Here is a 24,692-nt window from a genome sequence, read left to right as displayed (position 1 = left end):
CCAGAACATTCATCCAACCCATGCAGAAATTACTTAGTTAATAAAACAGCTGCCAGAATCATTTAAATGAGCAGATTAGAAACTTAATAAATCCAAATTTACTACCAAAGAAACTTTATGGGAGTGTATTAGAGACATTTGGGGTAAAATCTCAAAGCCACTTTGATTAAATATATTGCAACAATATATAGAAGACTGTCTACAGTCATTAAAGCAAAAGGGGGAAACACAAGAATATTAACTGTTTGTTGAACACAAACACTTCCACAGAGTTTCTGTTGTACTAAATATGAAGATTAATAAAATTCTGCTCCTCAGTGTGGATTCCTGTACGTGGCGAGTGGACTTCCCAGGGAAGGTTCTGTTCTTTCAGTTTGCTTCCTTTGGGATCTAAACATCCACCCACGTGTTTGTTTGCAGTGCATGGGATCCTGGTGATTGAGGGGTCCAACCCTAACACACCACTTTGGCCTTAAATTCCTGTAGACGGGCAGCCTTGAGGTGGCCCCCCCCTTGGGTCAGTCAGCTAGTCCACTCGGGCTAGGGTCAACCAATTACCAGTGCTGAATGTTCTCAACAGGTGTTGTGGACATTATATCTGATGCTGGTGTTTGGGTTTAGTGCTTACGAAACCCTAGCATTGCTGCAGTGTCCTTGTTTGAGATTGTAGCATGTCTCCTTGTAGGGCTCCATAGTGGGTGTGGTTAGTGGGCACAGAAATTTCCCTCTCTTTATTATAGATACTCCAATTAAAAATATTAATAAAATAGTGAAAAAACAGTCTAAAGATAAACGACCATGTCTTGAAGATTCTGAGCAGCAATCCTCACCACCTGTTGTATCTCACTTTCTTATATTGCATTCACTTTCAGACAAACCTTTAGGGCAAATGTCTCCCTTTTTCATTCAGAAGGGACTAGAGGGACTTGCTGACTCTCCAAAGACAGTAAAGAAGCTTCAATCTGGTGTCATATTGGTGGAAACATCCACATCTCGACACAGTGTACTCCTCTTGCATTCAAAGGCAATTGGGGATATACCTATTGAGGTTACACCTCATGCTACTTTGAATTCATAATGAGGAGTTATTGTTGAGAGGGATTTGAAGAACATTCCAAAGTCGGAGATTCTCGCTGGTTTCTCCACCCAAGGAGTTTCTGCAGTAAGGTGTATATCCACTCACAAAAATGGAATAATGGTGCCGACCAAAGTCCTCATTCTCACATTTACATCACCACATCTGCCTACCACCATCAAGGCAGGTTATCATAATTGCAGAGTACAGCCATACATTCCAAACCTTCTCCAATGTTTCCAGTGTCAACGGTTCGGTCACTCAAAGACATCATGTCGTGGTTCCTTGACTGTGCTTGTTGCAGTGGCAAGAACCATCATGACTATGAGTGTGAAATGGATCCTCATTGCATCAATTGCAATGGCTCTCACCCATCCTACTTTCATTCTTGCTCTAAGTGGTTGGAAGAAAAAGAGGTGCAATATTTGAAAACAATTTGCAAAATTACTTATCCTGAGACTTGAAAATTGCTGTCCACCACTTCATCTTGGACGTATGCTGCTGCACTTCATTCCACAACTAAAGTGGGAATGCAGACAGACCTCTCCGTGCTTCCAAATGAATTGTTCTCCAAACAAATGAAAAGTCTTTTGACCTCCATGGTTAAAAAAGTCGATGAATTAACTTCAACACATCTCTGTCCCTTACATATATTCCACCAAATCCCAAGATCCACATCCTTTTATTCCAGATACAGGCTTTTCCTCAGATACATCTTCTCCCACCCCAAGATGCAAAATGATCATTCATTCATGTCCTCAGTCACTGGAATCCTCTTCCAACAGCAAAGACTTGCCCAATCACCCCAGGGCAGGGTCCATGGAGATCAATAGGCATCCCTTAAATAAGGACAGTAAGGAAAAATGACATGGTCATAAACAGAAAGGTTTTTCACCCAATTTGCCTATGCATAAATAAAAATTGCCACCCTGATACAGTGGAACTGTCAAGGTTTATGTTCTAATCTGGATGACATCAAAACACTGATTGCTTCCTACCATCCTGTTTCTCTTTCCTTACAGGAAACATTTTTTAAACTTGTCGATACAGTCACCTTTTGGCAGTTTCCTTTATACAGAAATGACAGGCTGTGTGATGGACAAGTTGGTTGATCAACATGTGCCTACCCTGTCTTTGCCACTGACACTCCCTTGAAGGCCCTAGCCATCCTTGTTTCCTTGGATCATACCATCACTGTTTGTTTTCTATACCTTTTGTCTGGAGAGACATATGATCAATCAGACCTTGATGCTCTCATTGAACAATTGCCATCTCCCTTTTTCATCCTAGGGGACTTTAATGGGCATCATCCCCTCTGAGAAAGTACTAATATTGATAGGAGGGGTCGCTCTGTAGATCATATGCTCTCTGATCATCATTTCTCTCTCTTCAATACTGGTTCTTTTTCTCATTTCCATGCATCTAGTCAGTCCTTTACTGCAATTGATCTCTCAGTTTGCTCCCCTTCATTATTTTCCCATTTTTCGTGGAGGGTTGACAATAATCCACAAGGCAGTGATCATTTTCCTATAATCTTGAGAGAGACTGGCCGTGGTCGATACCACTCAACCTGCATGCCCCGGTGGAAGCTGGATCAGGTAAACTGGCCCTCTTTCACTGTTCTTGCAGAACTTCATTCTGCCATCATCTGTAAGCCATCAATAAACGACTGTGTGGCTGCAGTAACTGACTGTATTATACAAGCAGCTGCTCAATGTATTCCTAAAACCTTGACACGTTTTCTACTATATCATTGCCATGGTGGAATCCTGCCTGCCACATGGCACAGAAGGCTCAAAAACGAGCCTGGGATACTTTCTGTAGATATCCCACACTCTCGAATCACATAGCTTTTCAGAGGGCCCGTGCACATGCTCAATGGGTAAGACGTCAAAACCAGAAGGAATCTTGGATTAAGTTCACAACCAGCATATCTTCTACCACCAGTTTCAAAGTCATATGGGACAAGATTCGATAGGTCAGTGGGCAATATAACTCTGTTTCTCTCTCAATCTTGCTCTCTGATGGCCAAGAAGTAGCTGATACCTGGAGCATTGTTGATACTCTAGGTGAAAGCTCTTGCAGGGTATCTAGCATTTCTGCTTCTTCTTCTACCTTCTTAGCCAACAAGACTTGGGCAAAGCAATCACCTCTTTCTTTTGGAGCTAATTGTCCCTTTACACAGGTGGAACTCAAACTGGCCCATCATCGGTCTGGAAGTACACTGGTTGGACTTGATGATATACACTATGAGATGCTGTGCCATCTACCTCCTGCTTTTCTTGCTGTTCTTCTGATTGTTTTTAACCGGATCTGGCAGGAGAATGTTTTTCCTGATGCTTGGTGCCAGGCTATTGTTCTACGTTTCTCCAAGTCTGGGAAGGATCCCAAGATTCCTTCAAACTACTGTCCAATTGCTTTGATGAGCTGTCTCTGTAAGACCTTAGAGAGGATGGTTAATGCTTGTCTTATTTGGTTCTTTAAATCAAACAACCTCCTCTCACCCACCCAGTGTGGGTTCCAATGACAGTGCTTCACCATGGACGACATTGGAGAGCCGTTAAGCCGCAGTATTTGGGGTTCAACCTGCTTAACCGCAGCTTAAGTGGTCTGTGGCTTAAACCTTTGTGACTGAAAAGCTGAAGTCGCCAACAGCTCCACCGAGGAGCCTCATCCAGGCCATTGCGTGATCATTATATCAGATTATCGAATTAAAAATAATACTTTAATTATTGATTACTTTTTTCACGGATTTACCGCGGATTAACTTTAATGTATGGAGAGGTGTGATTCGGTAACAATTGCGGCCTCCATAAAGCTGACATAGAGAGCGGATAAGGTAGATTAACGGTCGATTTCTATCGTAATATATTTTATTTATTTCTCAAATTAAAGCAAATCCTTTTTAAATATCCCCTTGAAGTTATAAAGCCAGGATTAAATTCGTAAGCCGCATTTTTTCATGTTTTTAAATTAGCGGTGAGCCGTAATAATCCTCGCTCACAAGACTTGCTACAGCGGCTTAAGCGATTTCTCGGTTTACTGGTCTGCAGCTTAATGGCGCTCCACTGTACCTGATTCGACTTGAAACATCAATCAGAGAAGCCTTTCTCAAACGACAATATTTTGTGTCAATATTCTTTGACATTGAGAAGGCTTGTGATACAACATGGAGGTATGGCATTTTGTGAGACCTCCATATATGCAAGTTATGTGGCAATTTGCCCATTTTTATCAAAAAATTTTTAATGGACAGGAGATTCTGAGTTTGTGTGGGTTCGACACTTTCCTGTTCTTTTCTACAGGAACTTGGAGTCCCTCAGGGCTATGGTCTGAGTGTCACACTTTTCAGTATAAAAATTAATGCCATCACTGAACAACTCCCTCTCACTGTTGCACGCACTTTTGCCACCAATGGAATATTCATCCTGATCCTGAACTCTGTATCGGTGAAGTTGTGCTGCCTGTGGTCCCTGAGACTAAGTTCTTGGGGCTTATCTCTGACCATAAGCTTATCTTTATACCACACATCAAGCAGCTATGGATCAAATGTACAAGAGCACTGAACATCCTCCATGTCCACTCTTCCACCACTTGGAGAATGGATTCGACGTTCTGTGATAAAGATATATCATGTTCTTATTTGATCAAAACTCGACTGTGGATCACTGGTTTATGGCTCTGCCAGACCATATTTATCATCAAGGACTTCAGCACTGCACTAGGGCTTTCCACACTTCCCCAGTTCAGAGCTTATATATAGAGTCTCATGAACCTTCTTTGCACCTCTGCCATTTGCAACTGTCTTTACTATATGCTTCAAAACTTTGTTCCTTACCAAAGCATCTTACCTGAGGTTGTATTTTCTTTCCTTGATGAGCCATACTTTTTCAGACCAGACGGTCTGCCATTGCTCCTTTTGGCCTTCATATCCAGGTGCCGTTGGATGAATTGGGTCTGTCCTTGGATAACGTTGCTGTCTCCACTGGTCAGCTCATTCTACCATGGCTTCTTACACTCCCCAGTTATGACCTATCTTTAAGTCATCCTGATTGGAAATACTGTCTGCTATTTGCTGAACATTTTTTAACCTTCCTTCCATTCTAATTTTTTTTTAAAATTGGTTTGAAATCAAGTGACTGTGTGGGCTCTGCCATGGTTTGTTGTGGTTTTGTGGTTGTGCTCAGGATCTCCTCTACAGCTTCTGTGTTCATCTGCTGAACTGTATGCCATTTCTCTTGCCCTGGATCACATAGAAGCTAAGCAATGCTCAAACTGCACTATTTATACTGACTTGCTTAGTTATCTACTGGCCCTGTAATTGCTTCACATTGGTTCACACCCTGTTCTTGCTGATATTCAAAACTGACTGGCCCATTTCTCTTTAACATCTACTTCTATACAGTTTTTCTGGATACCCAGTCACGTTGGTATTCGTGGGAACGGGCTCGCCAACACTGCAGCTAAGTCTATCTGCTCTGGCACTCTCACTGCTGTGCCTGTCCCATACATGGACTATGGTCCTGTATTCAAGGCTCGGCTCCGTGCCAGTTGGCAGTCGACTTGGAGTGAGCAACGTGAAAACAAGCTTTTCCAAATAAAACTTTATATTGGAGTTTTGCTGTCTTCCGTAAGGATTAGAAAGAGGAAGTTGTTCTAACTAGACTACGCATTGATAACAGTCTGTTAACTTGATGTTTTCTTTTATCTGGAACTGATGCACCAGTGTGTAGTTTGTGTGACACTCAGGTCACAATAAGCCATATTTTACTTTCTTGTCATCCTTATGACTCTCAATGACAGCACCATTTGAAGCATGTTCTGTCCCAAGGTTTGTCCATAACGTTAGACTGTTATTGGTGATGGTTACACTGTCCACCTTGATAATGTTTTCTAGTTTTTTAAAGGCCATTAATCTTCTTAATGCCATTTTAGCTTTTCAATTTATACATTACACCTTTTTAGTATGGCTCCCTTTTAAAAATCGTAGTTCACCTAGTTCGATTTGAAATCAGAAACTGGCCGTAACATTAAATAACTTGAAACCAGGACTGGAAAGGCCAACTTCAGGTGACTGACGGAGGTTTTTGTACTTACTTGTTAGTCTTCCTGGCGAGTTATGATTATTGCAACTTTAATTACTGTAGTTTTTTTCTCTTGACGTTATAGACTAGATGTAAACATTGGTTTTATGCTATTTGTTTTTTTTTAAACTTTGTTTTGTTTTACCTTAATTGTCTTTAATGAATTTTACTAAATTTACTTTTAATTTTTTCCGGATGTTTGGCACAGATAGCCTAGCTGCTCTGTGCTATAAAACACTAAATCAACCAAACCAACCAACTAAAAATTCTGTTTCATCAGTGATGCACTTTCTGTTCTTTGGAAGTAGACTGAAGTCTAATTTTTGACTTTGTCCTAGCACTTTTTCACAGTGTTATATGTTTTAGTGAAATATCTTAGGTTATTCTGACAGATTTGTTCAATTTAACTGAATTTTCAGCAGTCTTACATATACGTTACTTACAAAGGGAAGTAATTCCTTATAACATGGGCCAACTACTAATTACTGTGCTAGACCATGAATTTTCAGGTCATCCATTGCTTGTATCCCATTACCACAACAAATATCACACATCTCGCTTTGAGTCTGTGGGTGCATTAAAAGTGGCAGGCCATTCAAAGATTTGGTGGTGAGTGCTGTTGACTGACCACTATCGGCTCAAAATTGGAAACATCTATAAATAGCCCATGTTATGAATGTCAGAAAATAAACAGATTTTTCACACTTGCACAAAGGTAGTTTGCCAACTGGATGTTGCAAGCAAATTTGATTTTAAAAAGTGTACTGCCTGAAGTAATATTTGTGTGAATAACTTGAACACAGTTACAGATGAAAGTATTAAGAGTACACTGGGATACACTAGTTAACAAATTACTCTTTTTATTTAATTTTATTTTTTTGAACAGAGTCTGATGATGATGATGAGGCTGAAGATTTTCTTAAGAAACCAGGTGCTTCAGAATTCAAGGAAGAACCTAAGTCGAAGATCATTGCTGGATCAGATGAGGAAGAGGTAAGTAGAGGGAAAAAATTATTTTTGGGGCGTGTGTATATCGATTTATCTGATGTTTAAAACTTGTTATAATGTAAAAGTGGACTTGTATGGTAATAAAGTAATATTCACTGTTAGAACATTGTTATACTAACTTATGGTTAAAAGTCAGAGCCCAGTTATAAACATATTTTTATTTGATGTAATCTTAAATTGATTTAAAATGTAGGTAGGTGGGTTGTTGTTTTGTTTTTTTCAAATTGCATTGCAAAAGAAGTTCTGAAGTACTACTAGTTCCTTAATCCTAAATAAAACAAAATGTGTTAAACCATGAATACTATGATTCCCAGAAAACAAATGTGACACTTCAGCTTGTGGGTTGTTTAGAGAATGTCACCATATTACAAGCTTTTATTAAATTCTTAATTCACCCTTGCTGATCAATATCGATCTCGATTTACAAAGTTGAATGAATCATTTCTGTCAATTTTATTGTTTCATTTTTGGCTTTTTCTCATTCTCTGAATGAATCTACCAATACTTTCCTCCATCTGGATAAGTTTCGAGTTGGAAATAATTTGTTTTTGATTCTATTCCTCAACCTGCAAGAACATTTTTCAGACAGGTACACTGAACAAGTTCACAATATTATTGACATGTGCTCATCAATAGTAAATTATCTTCTGCTAGGTTGTATCTTTATTAGTTTAACATCAAGGATCCTGGAGATGAAATAAGCCATATTGTCAAACCTAAGTGCCTTGACCAATCAGCAGTGAGCTATTGAATGGTAATTGGATGATGCCTTTTCATGTGGTTGAAGACCAATTTAATTTCTGAGAAAATAATACAACAATTAAAAAAAAAACGTTGAAGTTGGCAAGTTTTGTTAGATGGGTTGGTATATCAGTAGAAATGGGTTATAATAAAAAATTTCTAAGGTCATAACATCAAAAAAGTCTTTCATTAGAACCCAATTTCATATGGTCACTTGAATTAAGCAAACAGAAATATTTCTAAGCATGGTCTGAGGAAAATTGGCAACCCTCTAATTAGATTCCATGACTTGTTAGTGTTTAGCCCAGCTTTTTCAAACTGATTAAAAAAATATGGAAAACTCTAACTTTAGTAGTGTAACTACAACATTGTGATAACTTCTAACTTATAGTAGTGTAACTACAACATCATGAGAACCACTAATTAAATCCCCTGCTGTACTTACAATGCTAAAATCAGGGGTTTGATTTGCCTCGGTGGACTCAGCAGATACCCCACTGTGGGTTTGCTATAAGAAAACACGTGCACCTCTAATTAAGAAGTATCCTTCTGTTAAGAAAATGTTCAATTATCTTAATAAAAATCATTAATTGCACAGAAGTGTCTAATTAGTAGTTACACTGCTTACAATAGTCACACTATAAAGATAATTCATTATGTATGTGTGTTTTAGCATTCAAAGTTGGTTGACTCAGTTATTGTAATTTTTCATACAGTTGCTGGGAGCTGCCTGATGGTGTACATGGGCTGTTTTGGTTTAGGATTTTTGCCTAGGAGAAGACCCTAAAATAGGACACATTTCCACTTATTTTTAGCTTAGAATTTGAAGACACTAGTACATAATCTGTTAAATGAGTAAATTATTACCTTCCACAAAGGAGGATGTGCAGTCGATAGTCTAATGAGGCCATGGGTGGTTAAAGAAATGAAAGGGAACGTCATTCTTTCTGCAGTTTTTGGTTTCTGAACAGGCATCTTTAGCTAATTGATCAATGATAACCGATCCATCAGTTAGCTGTGTGTAACCAATCATTAATCATGATTGTATAACAAGTTATCACCACTAATAATATGAACTTATGAATTATCTTACTAATTCCATACTTTTGTTTTTCTCAATATTTTGATATCAATATCACAAAGTTACTCTGTTACTTTACAGGAATCAGACGATGATTCTTTCGACTGGGGAGGTTCTTCTGAAAGTGAAAGTTCACTTTCCAGTGATGATGAAAAATATGGAGGCAACCTGGCAGCAAAGTTTCTGAAAAAGTATAGTTTTAATGTTGTAATCTAGAAGTCCTTTGACTGGGAAGGGGTGTCTGAATTAGTAATTTTGTCCATGTTTCTGTGTTTTTTACCTTTATGGAAACTATAATATTTGGTGAGTTATAATGTAATGTTTCTCTTCCAGAAGTATTTTTACAAGAACAGGTTAAACCTGAATTGTGTTATTGTTTTTAGGATTTGTTTATTTTTATTAATTATGTACCTTATATAGATAGAAAAATTGAGATATAACTTAATATTTTTTACTTGTAGAACAACAGACAAAGATGAACAGAAAGAAAAGAAACGAGAGAAGAAAAGAGATAAAGAGAAAAAAGAGAAGAAGAAAGATGACGAAGAAGGTGAATGGGAAGAGGTTAAAGGTGGTGTTCCCTTGATAAAGGTATGAATGGGATATTTTTTATTGTGCCAATATTATATTTCAGATATTAAGTTTAGCTTCTTAAGCCTAAAGGATTGTCTGTTTATAATGACGCACATTTTTAGGCCAGTTTATTGCATATGTTCTTACTCACTGAAATGATGTTTAAAACTAAGTCTTCCATGTCTCATCAAAGAAGCAGTTAAAAAGAAATTTGATTTATATTTTTCCTGAAATTTGTAAGTGTTGAAAGACTAATTTGTTTGGTATTCTGAAGTATATATACATGGTGGAGATATGTGTCAAAAGTTAACCAATATCATTCTGCTTTATTAAAAAAAAAGTTTTGTAATAGATTAACAGCAGTTCGTAAGCACAACAAGTTGTTAACCCCTTCATTACAGGTTGAATTGAATCCACCCAGATCAAAACCACAAAGGTATTCATGATAGTGATTATGCTATCACTTTTTATAACATATGCTTGTTTACAAAATTTTTAGGTTATTAGTAAACATTACATAGCTTTAATACACAAAATATCAGGTTTTTAAATTTAGTATTAAGATATTTTAATTAAGTTGTTTTTCATAATTTATTATCTTTCAGACAGTTGACTGTACAACATGCAGAGTAATTTTTATTTTGAGATTAAAAATACTTTTATGTGCGAGAAAATTTTCAAATGTCACATATGAAGAATTTATAACCTTTAGATAATTATCAAATGTTATAAGAAAAAGGCTCCGTTTTGTTGGTTATTTTAACTATCAAATTGGAGTATCTGTATGTGTTTGATAGATTTGACCAGTCTCGTAACCATAAAAAAAATTAGGAAGTAGATATAACTTGTGCTTTTTTTTTCTAGAGTTACTAAAAATTATAACTTCAACACAAATGTTTATTCTAAATAGCTTAAATATCATAACACTTTATATTAATATGTATTTATTACTTTTATTATATTGACCTTACAGCTATTAATGGCTAAGATAAGTTGCAATGAAGCAGCACACATACTATCGTGTTATTGTATCCAAGAATATAAAAATGGCCTTTGGTCTTTACGAAGTGACCTGTCTTGTCTGTGTTTTAGTGGACTAGTATTTTGTAAGACACAGTCACACTTCCAGGTCGTTAAGAGGATGTCAACATATTGTAAGCTTTATAAAATTCTTAATGAACCCTTACTGATCATTATTAACTTTGATCAACAAATCTGAATTGACCATAGAACCATTAAAACATAAAACAGTAAATTACGAAGTAAAGTAAACATGTCTTCCACTTATGACTTTTGTTCTCGGTTGCTGGTTGTTAAGGATTGCTAAAGTGTAAGACATTTGGCATGTGGAGGATTTGAGGTGAAATAATTTTTTTAGTTTATATATATATATACATTTGAAGAACCAAAACATAATAAATTACTACATCAATACCATAGATATTCATTATAATTTATCACGTTTAGTAATTGAGGTGTATATGGATTAACAAAAAACAACAAAAAAAAACTAACAGGCTAAAAACTCGACTTACCAACATAGATGTTTTTCTTGAAAGAAAGAAACACTGCTGTTATATTTGAAAACGGCTGGGAAAGCCATTTATGGGATGTCTTTAACTTTTGACTGGTTACTTGTGTCATATATAGAATTAAGTGGACATAAAGGCTGTTTCCAAATATTTGTAGGAAGTAAGCAAGGGGCACACTGATTTGATTCACTAAATATAGTTATATCTCGTCACGTAGAGAAGATAGGAGGTTTTAATTTAAAATCTAGCTTTTAAATGTTAGTAATTTGAGTTCTTAATTTGTAAAAAACTTTAGACTTTGTATTTTTACATTACAAACATTAATTTAAACAATGCTGTATTCAACATACTATGTGACACACAAAAGTCAATGTTTAGGTGTGTCTGTTAAATAGTTATTTTTAAATTAAAAAATTAATTAATGTATAATGTGAACATTAGATTATAATATACAGTTTAATACCAAACATAATGACATAAATTCACAAAATAGTAATTGAATAAAATTTTGAAATCAAGTACACAAATGCGGCAATGTGGTTTTTCACCCGTAACAGTAAGATTAACTGTTTTAAACTCTTATTCACATCAAAGAAAAACATTAGTTTCAATGGGGAAAGAAAAGTTCACTTTGTGATAAAATAAAAGTAAGTTTAGTGATGTAGGTATCCTGAGTAATCTTGAAAGTATATCTGCCCTGTAGATTAAGCTTGTGGGAGACTTTTTTGTGTAGTTGAAACATATGGTCTTAATGTTAGTAGTCATAAAAGGATAATATGAATTGATGACATTATTGTGAAATGGGTGAACATTATGGTTTATCAAGATGAGAATATGACATGGTTGCTAGAGTATTCCTATAAAGTTCCATTTCCCTTTCCTAACTACAATAATTTTTCTTAAGCCTTCAAGTCAAACTGGTATTTTTACCATTCATTACTTCTGATTTCGTATCAATTTATTTGTTTTTATCTGTTATAACACTCAACTAAAGTTTAAATCTATCACATTGCATTTTAAAATAAATACAATATTCCTCATAGTAATCAGTAGTATTAGCTGCAGTGTAAGAAATATTTTTGTGCAACTATGGTAGTGTTTCATTCTTTGTAAACAGTGAAGTTATAAACTCAGGCAGTTAAACAGCTTGATAGCTAGATAGTTTAAAATTCTTAACAAAGATAGAAGTCAGTTATTCATTTTTATTATGAGATGGAACTGTTAATTTGTACATAAACCACAGAAACATCCTTTAAAGTAATTTATCAACAAATGTTTATTATTTAGTATTTTACTAGTGTCTATAGAACAGATATGATATGGAAAAAATTGTTTTCTTTATACAGAAGCATGACATGTTAGTTTTTTTCTGTAGTCAAATGATGCTAAAATCAACTTTCAGCTAACTTATACATGAGTTGTTGTTTTTTTTCTTTACAGGAAAAACCCAAGATGTTTGCAAAAGATGCTGAAATCAACCATCAACTAGTGGTAAAGAAGTTAAGTGAAATCCTTGCAGCTCGAGGGAAGAAGGGAACTGACAGAAGCGAGCAGATTGAAATGTTACATGAACTACAAAGTATTTCAAATGCTAACAACCTTGGACCAGCAATGGAGGCTAAAATTATGTTTGCTCTCATTACAGCTATATTTGACTACACCCCAATATAGCTACTTGTATGCGGTCAGAGATGTGGCAGAAGTAAGATGTGTAAATAAAATGGTGTCTGTGAAAATAACCATTTTTAAAAATGATAAGCACATTAATTTACCAAGTTCAAGATTCTTTCCCCCTACCCCTCATACATGGAATAAATCTTAAAATTAATTTTATATTATAAATGAACTGAAAATTTAATAACCAGTGAAACATTATATAGGCCTTTTTAAGCCATTATATCTTGCATAAAACAAAGAAACTGAAATACAATTTGATAGTAATATATGCAAGAATACCTCAGTACCATTAGAATATTGTTTTTATTGATAATCTTATATGACATTACCAAAGTTTAAGTTTTGAGTATTTTATCATCATGCACACAACTTTGTTATTTCGTAGAGTTGAGCTTAATGTTCCAGTTGACTGTATCCTAAATATTTTTTGTTGCTGTAAAAATAAACTTTCCACTGAGTTTTTTTAGTATCAAAGGAGTAAAGCTTTATTTTCTGTTTTGAAATAAGGTTTTCAACTTGTGTTTTACATATAAAACTTGCTTTATCTAGAGACCCAGAGTATTTAATTCTCTTACAGGTGTTTAGAACATTTGAGTCTTCTTCTTAATTTGTTGGTCAAGAATCCAGATGTGACTATGGGAGAACACATTTCCGAGGAGTCTGAAGTCTTGGTTACACCTCCATATCGTGTGAGGGGCTGCGTACTGACTCTTATTGACAGAATGGATGAAGAATTCACCAAAATGCTGCAGGTTAGTTAGGGAGATCTTAAACAAAAGCATTTTAATTGAAGCATGCATAGAATGACTGTGTACTTGGCTTTGTGGTATGAAACTAATGAATATTATAAAATTATTATGTACTCATGTCACTTATATTGCTTTCATTTTTCATGGGTATGTAACAGTTAACATTGTTTACCAAAATATTAATACTTGATATTAAAACAAGCATTTTATTTTAAAATGACACCCAAATTTATACTGTATGATTTTGATCATAATTATTATCTAATGTTTATATTTATGTGGGTTTTGTTAAGTTATTTCCTTCAGACAGTGTGGTTCATGGAGATTTGAAAAGTTATGTTGAAGCTACAACACATTAAGATTTTGTGAAGTTGGAATTTTGCTGAAATCACTAGCTGAAGTTTAATGGGTTTTGTTTTATCTTTGCTCAATCCAGTTGATTGAAGTGTGTGACATCTAATGAACTACCCAAATTGTAGATATATATTTTTAGATACCACTGTTTATGTTTATCAAACAGTTAATGTGCAAAGTTTGTGTGCATTTTACATGTATATGCAACTAAAGTTTCATTTCATAAAACCTTGTCATGATTATATTGCTCAAACTGTGTGCAGACAAATAAAAGCAAGAGGGAATCCTCAATAGCTACACCACTTGAAAATCTTTGACAGAATCAGTAAATTAATCTATGAAACATTTATTTTTGTTTTAATTAGTTTTGTGTCAGCAGTACCAAGCACAGGATGTGGACATACCTGATTTGATTTTATTACTTATCTTTTTGTAACAATATTTGTAATTTAATCTGTAAGAGCTTGGACACAATCAAATACCTTAATTAAAGGGTTTGACCTCCTGAGTCTAAAACTGTAATTAGATCTCGAATTAATCAAAAGGTGACAGATCTCTCAGCTAAAAGTTTGTACTTGATAAAAACAAGAACTACAAGCCATTCCATGAGCTGCTATGCCACAGCTAAAAATTACAATGAATTAACAAGCATGTTTAAATCTGTGAAACATTTTGAAACTTGTGTCAAAAAGAAATATTACTGACATAAAAGTTGATCACGGTATTCTTTTTTCAACTGCAGTAATAAAATTTACTGGACATATTTAAACTGTAGAAACCTGTAGTCTTAGGGTCTTTTTATATAGGGAATAAACATTTTCTGTATTCAGTTTGTGCACTTACCAGTACATGTTTAATTGTTTGAGTTTAAGCCACTGATATTTGATCAAATAAAATAATTTAAGTATACATGTTAAAGCTTAATGTAATTTGTTGTTGGTTGATTTATAATTTTTTTAAAGGTTTTTATAAGGAGTGACGTGTATATATATATTTTTTGTACGTGTTCATAAAACTTTGCATAAAAATGAGTAGTTTCAACCTTAAATATTTTGTATCGTGAAGAATATTTTCTCAACTTTCCCAGGCATGTGATGCACATTCTCCAGAATACCTGGAGCGACTAAAAGACGAAACAGCTGTATATAAAATCATTGAGACGTATAAGAAATATCTGGAGGGAAGGGGATCCAACTCGGAGCTCTGTTTTATCTATCTACGTATGATCGATCACATCTATTACAAGGTGACAATAAGGCTGTTGAAGTCTGGTGGAAAAGATAAAAAATAAAATTAACTGACAGTTGAAGTTCACAGTTAATGTATAAAATAGGAAACAGTAGAACTGATTCTTTCTTATTTTGTTCACTGATTGATGACATTTATTATTTATGGTTGGTTATTGAAAGAATAAAGTTGAAGGGATATTTCTGGAAATGTCTACAGCAAGTGAATTTGAATAATGGCTTTTTTTTTATTTATTAAATTTATTCAAACTTGAGCCTGTTTAACTTGGCCAAAGATGTTAATTTCATCCTGTATTCTGAGCTCAGTTCAATAAATGGAGAAAAAATTCAAAATAGATGTAAGAAAAACATTGTTTGAACATTTCATGAAATTTTATTTTTTTATATCATAGAAATGGAGTTGTATATCTTTGTGGCTTCACTCTTTTTTTTAATAATGCTCAACTCTAACTTGATTGTTTACATGCTGGGATTCTTAATTCAAAAGATCAATAACAGGGTTTCAGTTTTGTTTTATGTTAAACAAACAAATATACATTAATTAGGTTTTCACAAAGAGGAATACTGAACTTAACTTGACAAGCACTTCTTTTGTTGCATTACTTTAGATTACATGAAAGTTTCTATCTAGAAGCTGTTTATTTCGAACATAGAAGTGGTTTTAATATTGTGTGAAAATGGGTGAACTCTGAAAATGTCGCTTGAAATGTTTAAAAGTTGTCATTACATGTCTGCCTCAACTTTCTTGTTGATTTCTGTAACTTTTTTGTCCAACGTTTTTTTTTTTTAGTTTGATGAAAGTGTTTTCAAAACATCAAACAAGGATGATGATGGTGAGGAAGAGGAGGAAACAAAGATGGCAAATAGTGAGCCTGCTGATGAGAAAGGATCGGAAGAACAAGATAGGCCCAAAGAGAGCAGCATGGAGCAGATTAACAAGTTGTGCAAGTTTGTCTATTCGAAGGACAACACCAGTAGAATTAGGACACAGGCCATACTTTGCCATATCTACTACCTTGCTTTACACGACAGACTGTTTAAGGCGAGAGATCTGATGCTTATGTCACATTTACAAGATAGCATTCAGCATTCAGACATCCCAACTCAGGTATGGCTGAAACTGTGCATAAGACCAGGACGACAGTAACGTTAGAATAATGTAGAATCACATATGTTTGCCTTTGTTACTGCCAAAGATAGGTCCACCTATCAAAAGCACTAGGGGTGTATTGTACTGTACATCTGTATTGAGGGGAGGTTTGAATGTTTATTTAACTCATCTATTATACCTTGACTGAGAATAGATATGAAAACATGTTTTCAACATTTGTTACACATCTGTGTTGAGACTAAACCTACAAGTCTGTTTAGACAGATAACTCCTTCAGGATTTTTTTTCAACCAGCACTTCAAAACATTATTCTTTTTAGTTAATTATTGAGAGTAAAATTCTTTTTACAATAATTTCAGTTGACTGTTACACTTTTTATATTTCCATAGATTTTATATAATCGAGCTATGGTTCAGTTAGGACTTTGTGCTTTCCGACATGGAAATATTAGAGACGCGCATAATGCTCTCCTCGATATTCAGAGTGGCGGACGTGCTAAGGAACTTCTTGCTCAGGTAACTTCTGCTTGCATAGTATTTTAAATGTGTAAGAACCTTTCTTGTTGTATATTGGTTTGGATACTTGATAAATTGTTTATTTCTGTCTTGTTTATGAGATTCTGAAAGTTTCATATTATTTGTTTATGAGTTTATTGTATTTATAAAGTAGTTAAACCAATATTTGAAGTTTTTTAATTATATACCAACTAATCTTAAGTTGAACAACTTCAAGTAGAAAAAATCATGCAGTAATGAAACTCTTGCTTATACGCATGAAACTAGAAAAACTTTTGTTGTGTGGTGTGCGACCCCCGCCTTTGCAAAATTTTTATCTTGTGTGCATGTAGACTTGCAATAGAGGTCACAATTTTCCAGTTTCGTGTCATGGAGAACTTTATTTTTCTCCATTTGAATGTACAGAAAAATTGGGCAGCTGAATTTGCTGTGCATAGTGGAGTAAAATGAAGATAAAAAGGTCATGCATTGATTCAATGTTTATGTAGTATTTGGCATGTTTTTGTCTTTGGACAAGGAAAAAAATGGAATTCGACAGAAATTATTATACAAGGCTGCAAATCACTCCTAACCATCATGCACTATCATCCCTACCAATTACTGGCACCCCAAGTGTACATTGGTACCATGGGTAATCAGCTAGTATTTTTTTTAAGTGGTGTTAACATGACAGATTTTATTATTTATGGTTAGGCTTGAGAGCCTAACTTGTATTTACATTAATTACAATCCATGTATTAAGAGATGTATAAAATACCTGAAATCCTATTAATCTATCATGACATTACATTGAGGGTAGAAAATCAGTGGCCCTTTGAATGATATAAATAATTTAATATATTAAAATAACATTTGAGGAGTGTTTCACAGTACATTCTGAAGTTTAGATGAAATTTTTGTATGTTTTATCAGTAGAATAAGTGATGTGGTACCACTGATTGTGCCTTTCAGGCAACAAGTATGTCTAATCACTCCAATTTTAAACCAAAAATCTAGATTAAAATTGCTTCTTAAATCATTTTATGCCTACTTAGGATTAAAAAACTCGACAACATTGTTCAGGAATTAGAGACTCTATTAAAACATGTTTGTATTATTGTCTTCTCTAACTACCTAAATATTGCTGGTGTAAGAATAACAGTCTCTTGTGATGAAGATGAAAAGTATATATTTCCATTTCATCTAAATTCCTTATTCAGTGTAATGTAGTTCACCAAGCTCATAGTAGAAGAGGCTACAGTTTATTTAAAAGCAGTACCTATATTTTACTGATGGTTTTTTTTATTCAGCCTTAACGATTGAAAAATAAACACAATAACCTGTATCTTTCTGTCCTTCATATAAACAGGGCCTACTTCCTCAGCGACAACATGAACGGACAGCTGAACAGGAGAAGATTGAAAAAAGACGACAGATGCCATTCCACAAACACATAAACTTGGAACTTTTGGAGTGTGTGTATCTTGTGTCAGCTATGTTGTTGGAGATTCCTTACATGGCTGGTGAGTTTCAATCTCCACAACTTGTTTGTACTTTAAGAATTTTATGGATATTTAAAATTAATTATGCATTCAGTAAGAGGTTTTTTACAGAATGCTTTAAGGGCTATATTACAACCTAGCTAGATAAGTTTTGAAATCTAACTACAATATTTTACATCTTGTAAGATGCTCTTTTTTTTTCCCTTTAAAAATACCTTAAAATCTCCGCGTCTTTCTGAGACAAAAGTGATGGGTTAAGGCAAGAGGCTAGCGTAAGGCCTCTCATACAGATCGTAATTTCGTTACTTATCAATTACAAGTATTTTCAATAGCATAAAACATTCAATTTAACTAATATTGTTGATGTACTGCGAAGAATATGATGTATTTGACAGTATTTACTCAATAGGTTGAAAAACATCAAGATTACATAGAATTGTCTTTCCAAAACTAGGGTGTGTCTTCCACAGTGTAGTGTTTTACAAGGCGTAAAATGCGGTATGTTAATAAACATCGAGATACTTTTGTTTCAGGTGATACTTCTAACTGGTTTAACTTTGTCACAATTAGAAAGTTTTGTTTTTCATTTATAGTATGGTGTGTAGTGTATTATATACAGTTTTCCTTAGTAGACTTCCATAGATCAAGATAATTAATTAGGAAACAAATACTTCATCACCAATGTAGTTTTGTGTATTTATTTATTCATTCACTTTAATACAATAACCAGGTAATTAAATATTTAATGTTGAATGGTGTTCTGTATTGTACTGTGAACTGGCAAGTCATAAAACTGAATAATGTCGTAGTTATTATGTGTTGAAGGACAAAAGCCATCAAAATATATATTTCAGTTACTATCATTATTATGACATGTTTCCTTGGATTTCAAACTGTAAAACATCAGACAGCCTAATAAATGTTGAACTGTACACAGATGGTTGTTGTTGTTTCCATTTATTGTACATATATATTTAATTCCAAAACATGGCTTGCATGCTATAACCTCACTGTTAAAGGTGTTATGTACGTGTTTTCCAGCACATGAACTAGATGGTCGGAAACGTATGATCAGCAAATCTTTTCATCATCAGTTACGGAATAGTGAACGGCAACCTCTCATAGGTGAGTGTTAAATTGTTTGACTTTCAACTCTACATTCTGTTGTAGATGGCAGCTGCAATCTACTTTCACTTTTTGTTTATATCACAGTTTGTTGGTTTTTATGGTTTTAAAAGTTCTCTTTAAATTGTATAAATCTTTTATAGTTTGGTGTTTTTATCTTGCTGTGTACTGCTGTCACCAGAATGATATTTTGTGACAGATTTTTTTAATTTTAACAGAAGTGTTCATTTTAGGTTTTCTTCCCCAGTACAACTCAGATATCTGTAACTTAAAAACTGTAGTGTATAAATTGTTTTACTGATTCTGAAGTTTGAGCATAATTTTTCTGTTGCACATCAAAGGTCCACCTGAAAGCATGAGAGAGCATGTTGTTGCAGCTTCAAAAGCCATGAGAGTGGGTAACTGGAAACAATGCAAGAATTATATTATCAACGAGAAAATGAATGCCAAGGTAAGATAAATATTTTTTTTAAATTTCCAATTCAAATTACCTTAAAACAGTTGTGTGAAATAAACAGTTATGACATATTAAATCCATGATGATACCACAGGATACCAGATTTATCATTCATGTTATTCAACCATGTTTGAATAAGTAATATATTTAAATATTCATTAGAATAACACACTTATTAGACAGTTACCTAGGACTATTTAAATAATAATGTTAAAAGTGTTTGATCTCATTCGCTTAATGACATGGATTGTTTAAGAAGGTTGTTTCGCAAAGCAATCACTTTTGTTGGTGTTGAATCATGTTTGTTTAACTGCAAGAACCAAAGGAGCTCAAACAATTATTTAAAAATTTACACAATCTGTAGGTGTGGGACCTGTTCCATAAAGCAGACAAGGTACGAGAAATGATCTGCCAGAAAATCCAGGAGGAATCACTCCGGTCGTATCTGTTCACGTACAGTAACGTGTATGACTCCATCTCTATGAACATTCTATCCGAGATGTTTGAACTTGATAAACCAATTGTTCACAGCATTATAAGTAAAATGATCATCAATGAGGAGCTGATGGTATGTCCTTTCTTTAAACTTAAATTATTAGGTTGGTTCAGTGTTCTTAAACTTTAACGATAGCTTATTTAAGTTGGTTAGGTGTCCCAAACCTTTTACTAACTTATTCAGGTTAGTTCAGTGTTTTTAAGCTTTCACATTAACTTATTTAGGTTGGTTCAGTGTCCCTAAACTTTCACATTAACTTATTTAGGTTGGTTCAGTGTCCATAAACTTTCACATTAACTTATTCAAGTTGGTTCAGTGACTCTAAACATTCACATTAACTTATTCAAGTTGGTTCAGTGTCCCAAAACTTTCATATTAACTTATTCACGCTGGTTCAGTGTCCCTAAACTTTCACATTAACTTACTTAGGTTGGTTCAGTGTCCCTAAACTTTCACGTCAACTTATTTAGGTTGGTTCAGTATCATAGTTTGTTGTTATTAAAGTAGTATTTGCACAAATCATAACTTGTTAGTAAGTTCATAGGTTCTGTTTCTCAAAAAGAGTATGGGAGAGTGTGTATAAATAATTTGGGAAGAGCACTTGTTACCTATTCAATATTTGTTATCTCTGTAAGTATTTAATACAAAAACTACAAATCTTTAACCCTTCTTTACTTACATATTATTTAAAGCATGTGTGCCTAGATTTAAGTATTAGAAGATAATACCAGGTTAATGTCAAGAGAATGTTATTTTATTAATGAGTTACATTCGTAATTTCTCCAGTTTTTATTTGAATAAAGTTTTTAAAATATTAACTATGTTTAATATTTTGGTGACACCTTCATTAGCTGATACATTTGCTTGAAGCCACATGAAAAGATTTGTGATTGTTAATGACTTGTTTTTTGTAATAATTATCTGTTAGTTTGTTAAGGCTGACTTTGGAAAAATAATGACTTAATTATCTTGACTTTTTAGTTTAAACTGTCCTTGTCAAATTATTATACACGACTGATGGTGACATTCCTGTTTTGATTACTTAATACATTGAATTGGTTGGAGTATTAAGTAAGAATGGAAACCTTACTAATTCAAGAACTTTGTAATAGAAGAAATGGGTTTGTACATGTAACCAGGCAATATTGACTGGCTGTATCATGTTGCACTTTTCACTGATTCAACTAACTGATATGACAATACAGTCCAGTGTGGTTAATACATGTTCTTTGTATTAGTTGTTAACCAGAAGACCTGACATTCATCTTTACAATCCTGATGACAAAAATAGTACAATTTTGTTTTCTTAACTTGTAGTTTTTATACCAAATAATACTTGGTCATAGTTCCGTAAAACAGTGCCTGACTAAAATGACTGAATTTCAGCATAAAGTAATTTTTAGTATCCTGTTGTACTGACCTGAGTGAAAACCAAAATTTGCAGAAAAAGCACATTTTTGAAAAGAAATTTGAGAAACATTTGTAACTTGAAATGATTTCTAATTCTATATTGATACTTAAAACTTAACCAGTTAATTACATATTTTTAGTGTGTCTTTTTTTTTCAATCTATGTCTTATCATTCAGGATTAAGAGAAAGTATACTTTGCAGGCATCCTTGGATGAGCCAACGCAGACAGTCGTCATGCACCGTACAGAGCCCTCTCGTATACAGGCTCTTTCACTTCAACTTGCTGATAAGATTACTAACCTTGTGGAACAAAATGAACGGTTCTGGGAGACTAAACAAGGTTCTTTCTTTGGAAGAAACATAGGTATGTGGTTTGGCTGAAATGCAAGTGGCAGGTCTAAACCTGGATAAGCAAGTTGAATTGGTAAATCTAAGAACAATTTTTAAACAACAATGAAAAAAGAAGATCTTGAATAATAAAGTAAATAAAGTTGGTGACTTTAACCAATTTTTTGTTGTTGTCACAACATGAAGCAGCTCATAATGGATATACGAGTTGATATGGTTGAGATTTTGTTAAATTCCATGTTTCCATTTGCTTTGCTTCTTCGTAGGTCAACAAGGATATCGTGATTTGGGGTATCAGAAAACTGGATACTCTCAACAGGACAGAAGTTGGGGTAAGTTGTAGTCACTGCCATTACTTTTCGTGGTGTATCAATCATTGTACTTGGTTTGTTTTGGGGTTTTTTTTTAATATAAATCATTAAAACGTTCGTATTAATTCTTATGAATTAAGATATTTAATTGCTGATTTTCTTGAACTGGGAGTGAGCTCGTGGTTAACATGCTACATTGTGAACCCATGGGTCCACAGTTTGCATCTCATTGCTGCAAAATCTTACTCTGCACTTTGCAGCTACAAGTTTGTTTTAGTTTGCACTATTCATTTAAATTAGCCCAAAACGTGGTAGTGAATAGTGTTGACTAACTTCCTCATCTTGTCTGTCAGCTGAAAATTAGGGACAGCGACCACAGATAATCCTTATGTAACCAAAGTATCCAAAAAACAAACAATCAAGCTAAGTTTGTCAGAAATGATCATGTACGAATAACATGATTTTTATACAGATGAATGTTGAAACTAATTATCACTAGTTGCTAAACCTTCACAAGGAAGCACTACTCATTACATGCTTCATTAGATGAGTCAAATCCTTCTTTTCCAGGTTATATGGTCTTTAGGATCAACTAAGTACTCTTGAGAAATTACTGCGTAAGTTTGAAAAGGTAACATTTGAAGCAAGCTAAGAGAAATACCAAATCATTAAACCTATTTCTAAACAGGTGTTTGTTGTGACATAATTTTAGAATTAAGGATTTAATTTAATTTGGTTTTTTTTTTGTACAGCCTTTATGGATACGTGCTTTTTATTAACATGTTTACTGTATGAAAATGATTATTACAGTACTATATAAACTGTTACTACTGTTTATTTAGATGCCAGTCATTGTTTTTTGAGTCTTGGCTCACATTTAAACTTTTAGAAGTTTCTGTTTGAGCTGACAAAACAAAAACAATGTTTGTATTGATTACGAAATGTTCCAACTGATAAGCAACGTTTTGTTCATTTAAAAAAAAAGTATTATAGTATATCAGAATAAGGACACGTGTACTGAAAAATTTACTTCAGTACATCTACAAGCTGTATTGTACATATTGTGGAAGAAAGTATGGGTTCTGATCTGTAACATAATAATAAGACACACATTAGACAGGTTTAGAAGAACAGGAACAAACTACGGTAGGAAAAGTGGATTGTGATGTGCGATGTATCTTTGCCAGTATCAATTTAAAGATTCATCTTAATCCATTCAGTAACACCTTTTGCTCGTGAAAAGTGCTGTTTTTAGTGGATTCACAGTAACATCATGAATATCTTAGGTCAGACTGTATGTAAGTCACTGGATAGACTTGAACTTTGAAACATCACTTTTACAATACCTTAAACTTTTTTTTTTTATTAACTATCAAAATTTTCAGTCTTATTTTTTGATTTAGGGGGTGTAAAGATGGCCTAAGTGTTCAAACAAATGTTGTAGAAAAGAATTTATCTTAGTTTTATTGCTAAAATTGAGGTTTTGTTTTTCACAACTGAAAAAAAAAAATTATGCATGTAAATACTGATTAGTCTGAACAAATAAAGTATTGAATCCATTTCTTGTTGACAAGAAACCCACTTGAAATTAAAAATGTATCTCAAAATAGCTGTTGTGGGTATTAAAATTTTTCACTAATTAAGCAGAGAACAACGTTTCGACCCTCCTGAAGATGACCTAGGAATGTCGAAACATTGTTTTCTGCTTATCAATAAAAGTGTTAAATTCATTAATTATTGTGTCCTTTTCGTTTTTCCATGTCTTGCTGTTAATGTGTATTAATTTATTAACTGCAAGATTATTCATATCATTGTTTCATTCAAAAGGCATGTGTTATGCTTCAAGTGGTAATCTCTCACTGTAAAACCACAAAACGGATGATCACCAACAGTATATCAGTTTCATAAGTTTGAATTTGCTTGTTAATCAAATTGCTGGATTTTGAGATTCCATTTGATGAAATCTTTGTGAACTTAGCTTCCTTAATGAAATGGTTTTCTTGAGTGATTCATTCTCGGATGTGAAAAAACAAACGAACAGGTTGACATACAGTTATACAAATAGTACTCTTCAGGGTATATTTAAACAAAAACAAAATAAATCTGATTTTTTTTCTTTTAAATTGTACTAATCTTGTTTTTCAGGTCGTCGAAATGCTGAACGTACTTAGAAGAATGGTTTGGCTATAAATAGCATTTCAGAATTTGTGTTGAGTGTTTGTTTATGGCTTGAGAAGGATCTATGGTGTAGACAACTTGAAGAAAATAAAACTGAAATTATCTTGTGTCTTGTTAGTAACATTATTTAAAACGTAC

At 33.9% G+C, this 24,692-nt stretch overlaps 1 protein-coding gene across 1 annotated transcript in view; it reads left to right on the top strand.

Moving 5' to 3' along the window:
• Positions 1-24,663, top strand: part of eIF3c (eukaryotic translation initiation factor 3 subunit c) — a 33,454-nt gene extending 8,791 nt beyond the window's left edge. Inside the window, 16 exon segments of the mRNA XM_076508453.1 lie at positions 7,046-7,152; positions 9,071-9,180; positions 9,451-9,580; positions 12,535-12,751; positions 12,754-12,796; positions 13,349-13,523; positions 14,962-15,120; positions 15,912-16,229; positions 16,622-16,747; positions 18,096-18,249; positions 19,270-19,353; positions 19,695-19,804; positions 20,175-20,378; positions 21,919-22,081; positions 22,332-22,397; positions 24,522-24,663. Of these exon segments, the coding sequence (XP_076364568.1) occupies positions 7,046-7,152; positions 9,071-9,180; positions 9,451-9,580; positions 12,535-12,751; positions 12,754-12,796; positions 13,349-13,523; positions 14,962-15,120; positions 15,912-16,229; positions 16,622-16,747; positions 18,096-18,249; positions 19,270-19,353; positions 19,695-19,804; positions 20,175-20,378; positions 21,919-22,081; positions 22,332-22,397; positions 24,522-24,547 (2,192 nt within the window). The 3' untranslated portion in view covers positions 24,548-24,663.
• Positions 24,664-24,692: the final 29 nt, after the last annotated feature.

Source organism: Tachypleus tridentatus, chromosome 6 (genome assembly GCF_004210375.1).
Source record: "Tachypleus tridentatus isolate NWPU-2018 chromosome 6, ASM421037v1, whole genome shotgun sequence".
NCBI lineage: Eukaryota > Metazoa > Arthropoda > Merostomata > Xiphosura > Limulidae > Tachypleus > Tachypleus tridentatus.
Note: the sequence above shows the minus strand (reverse complement) of the source record. Positions and strands in the feature narration are given on the sequence as shown.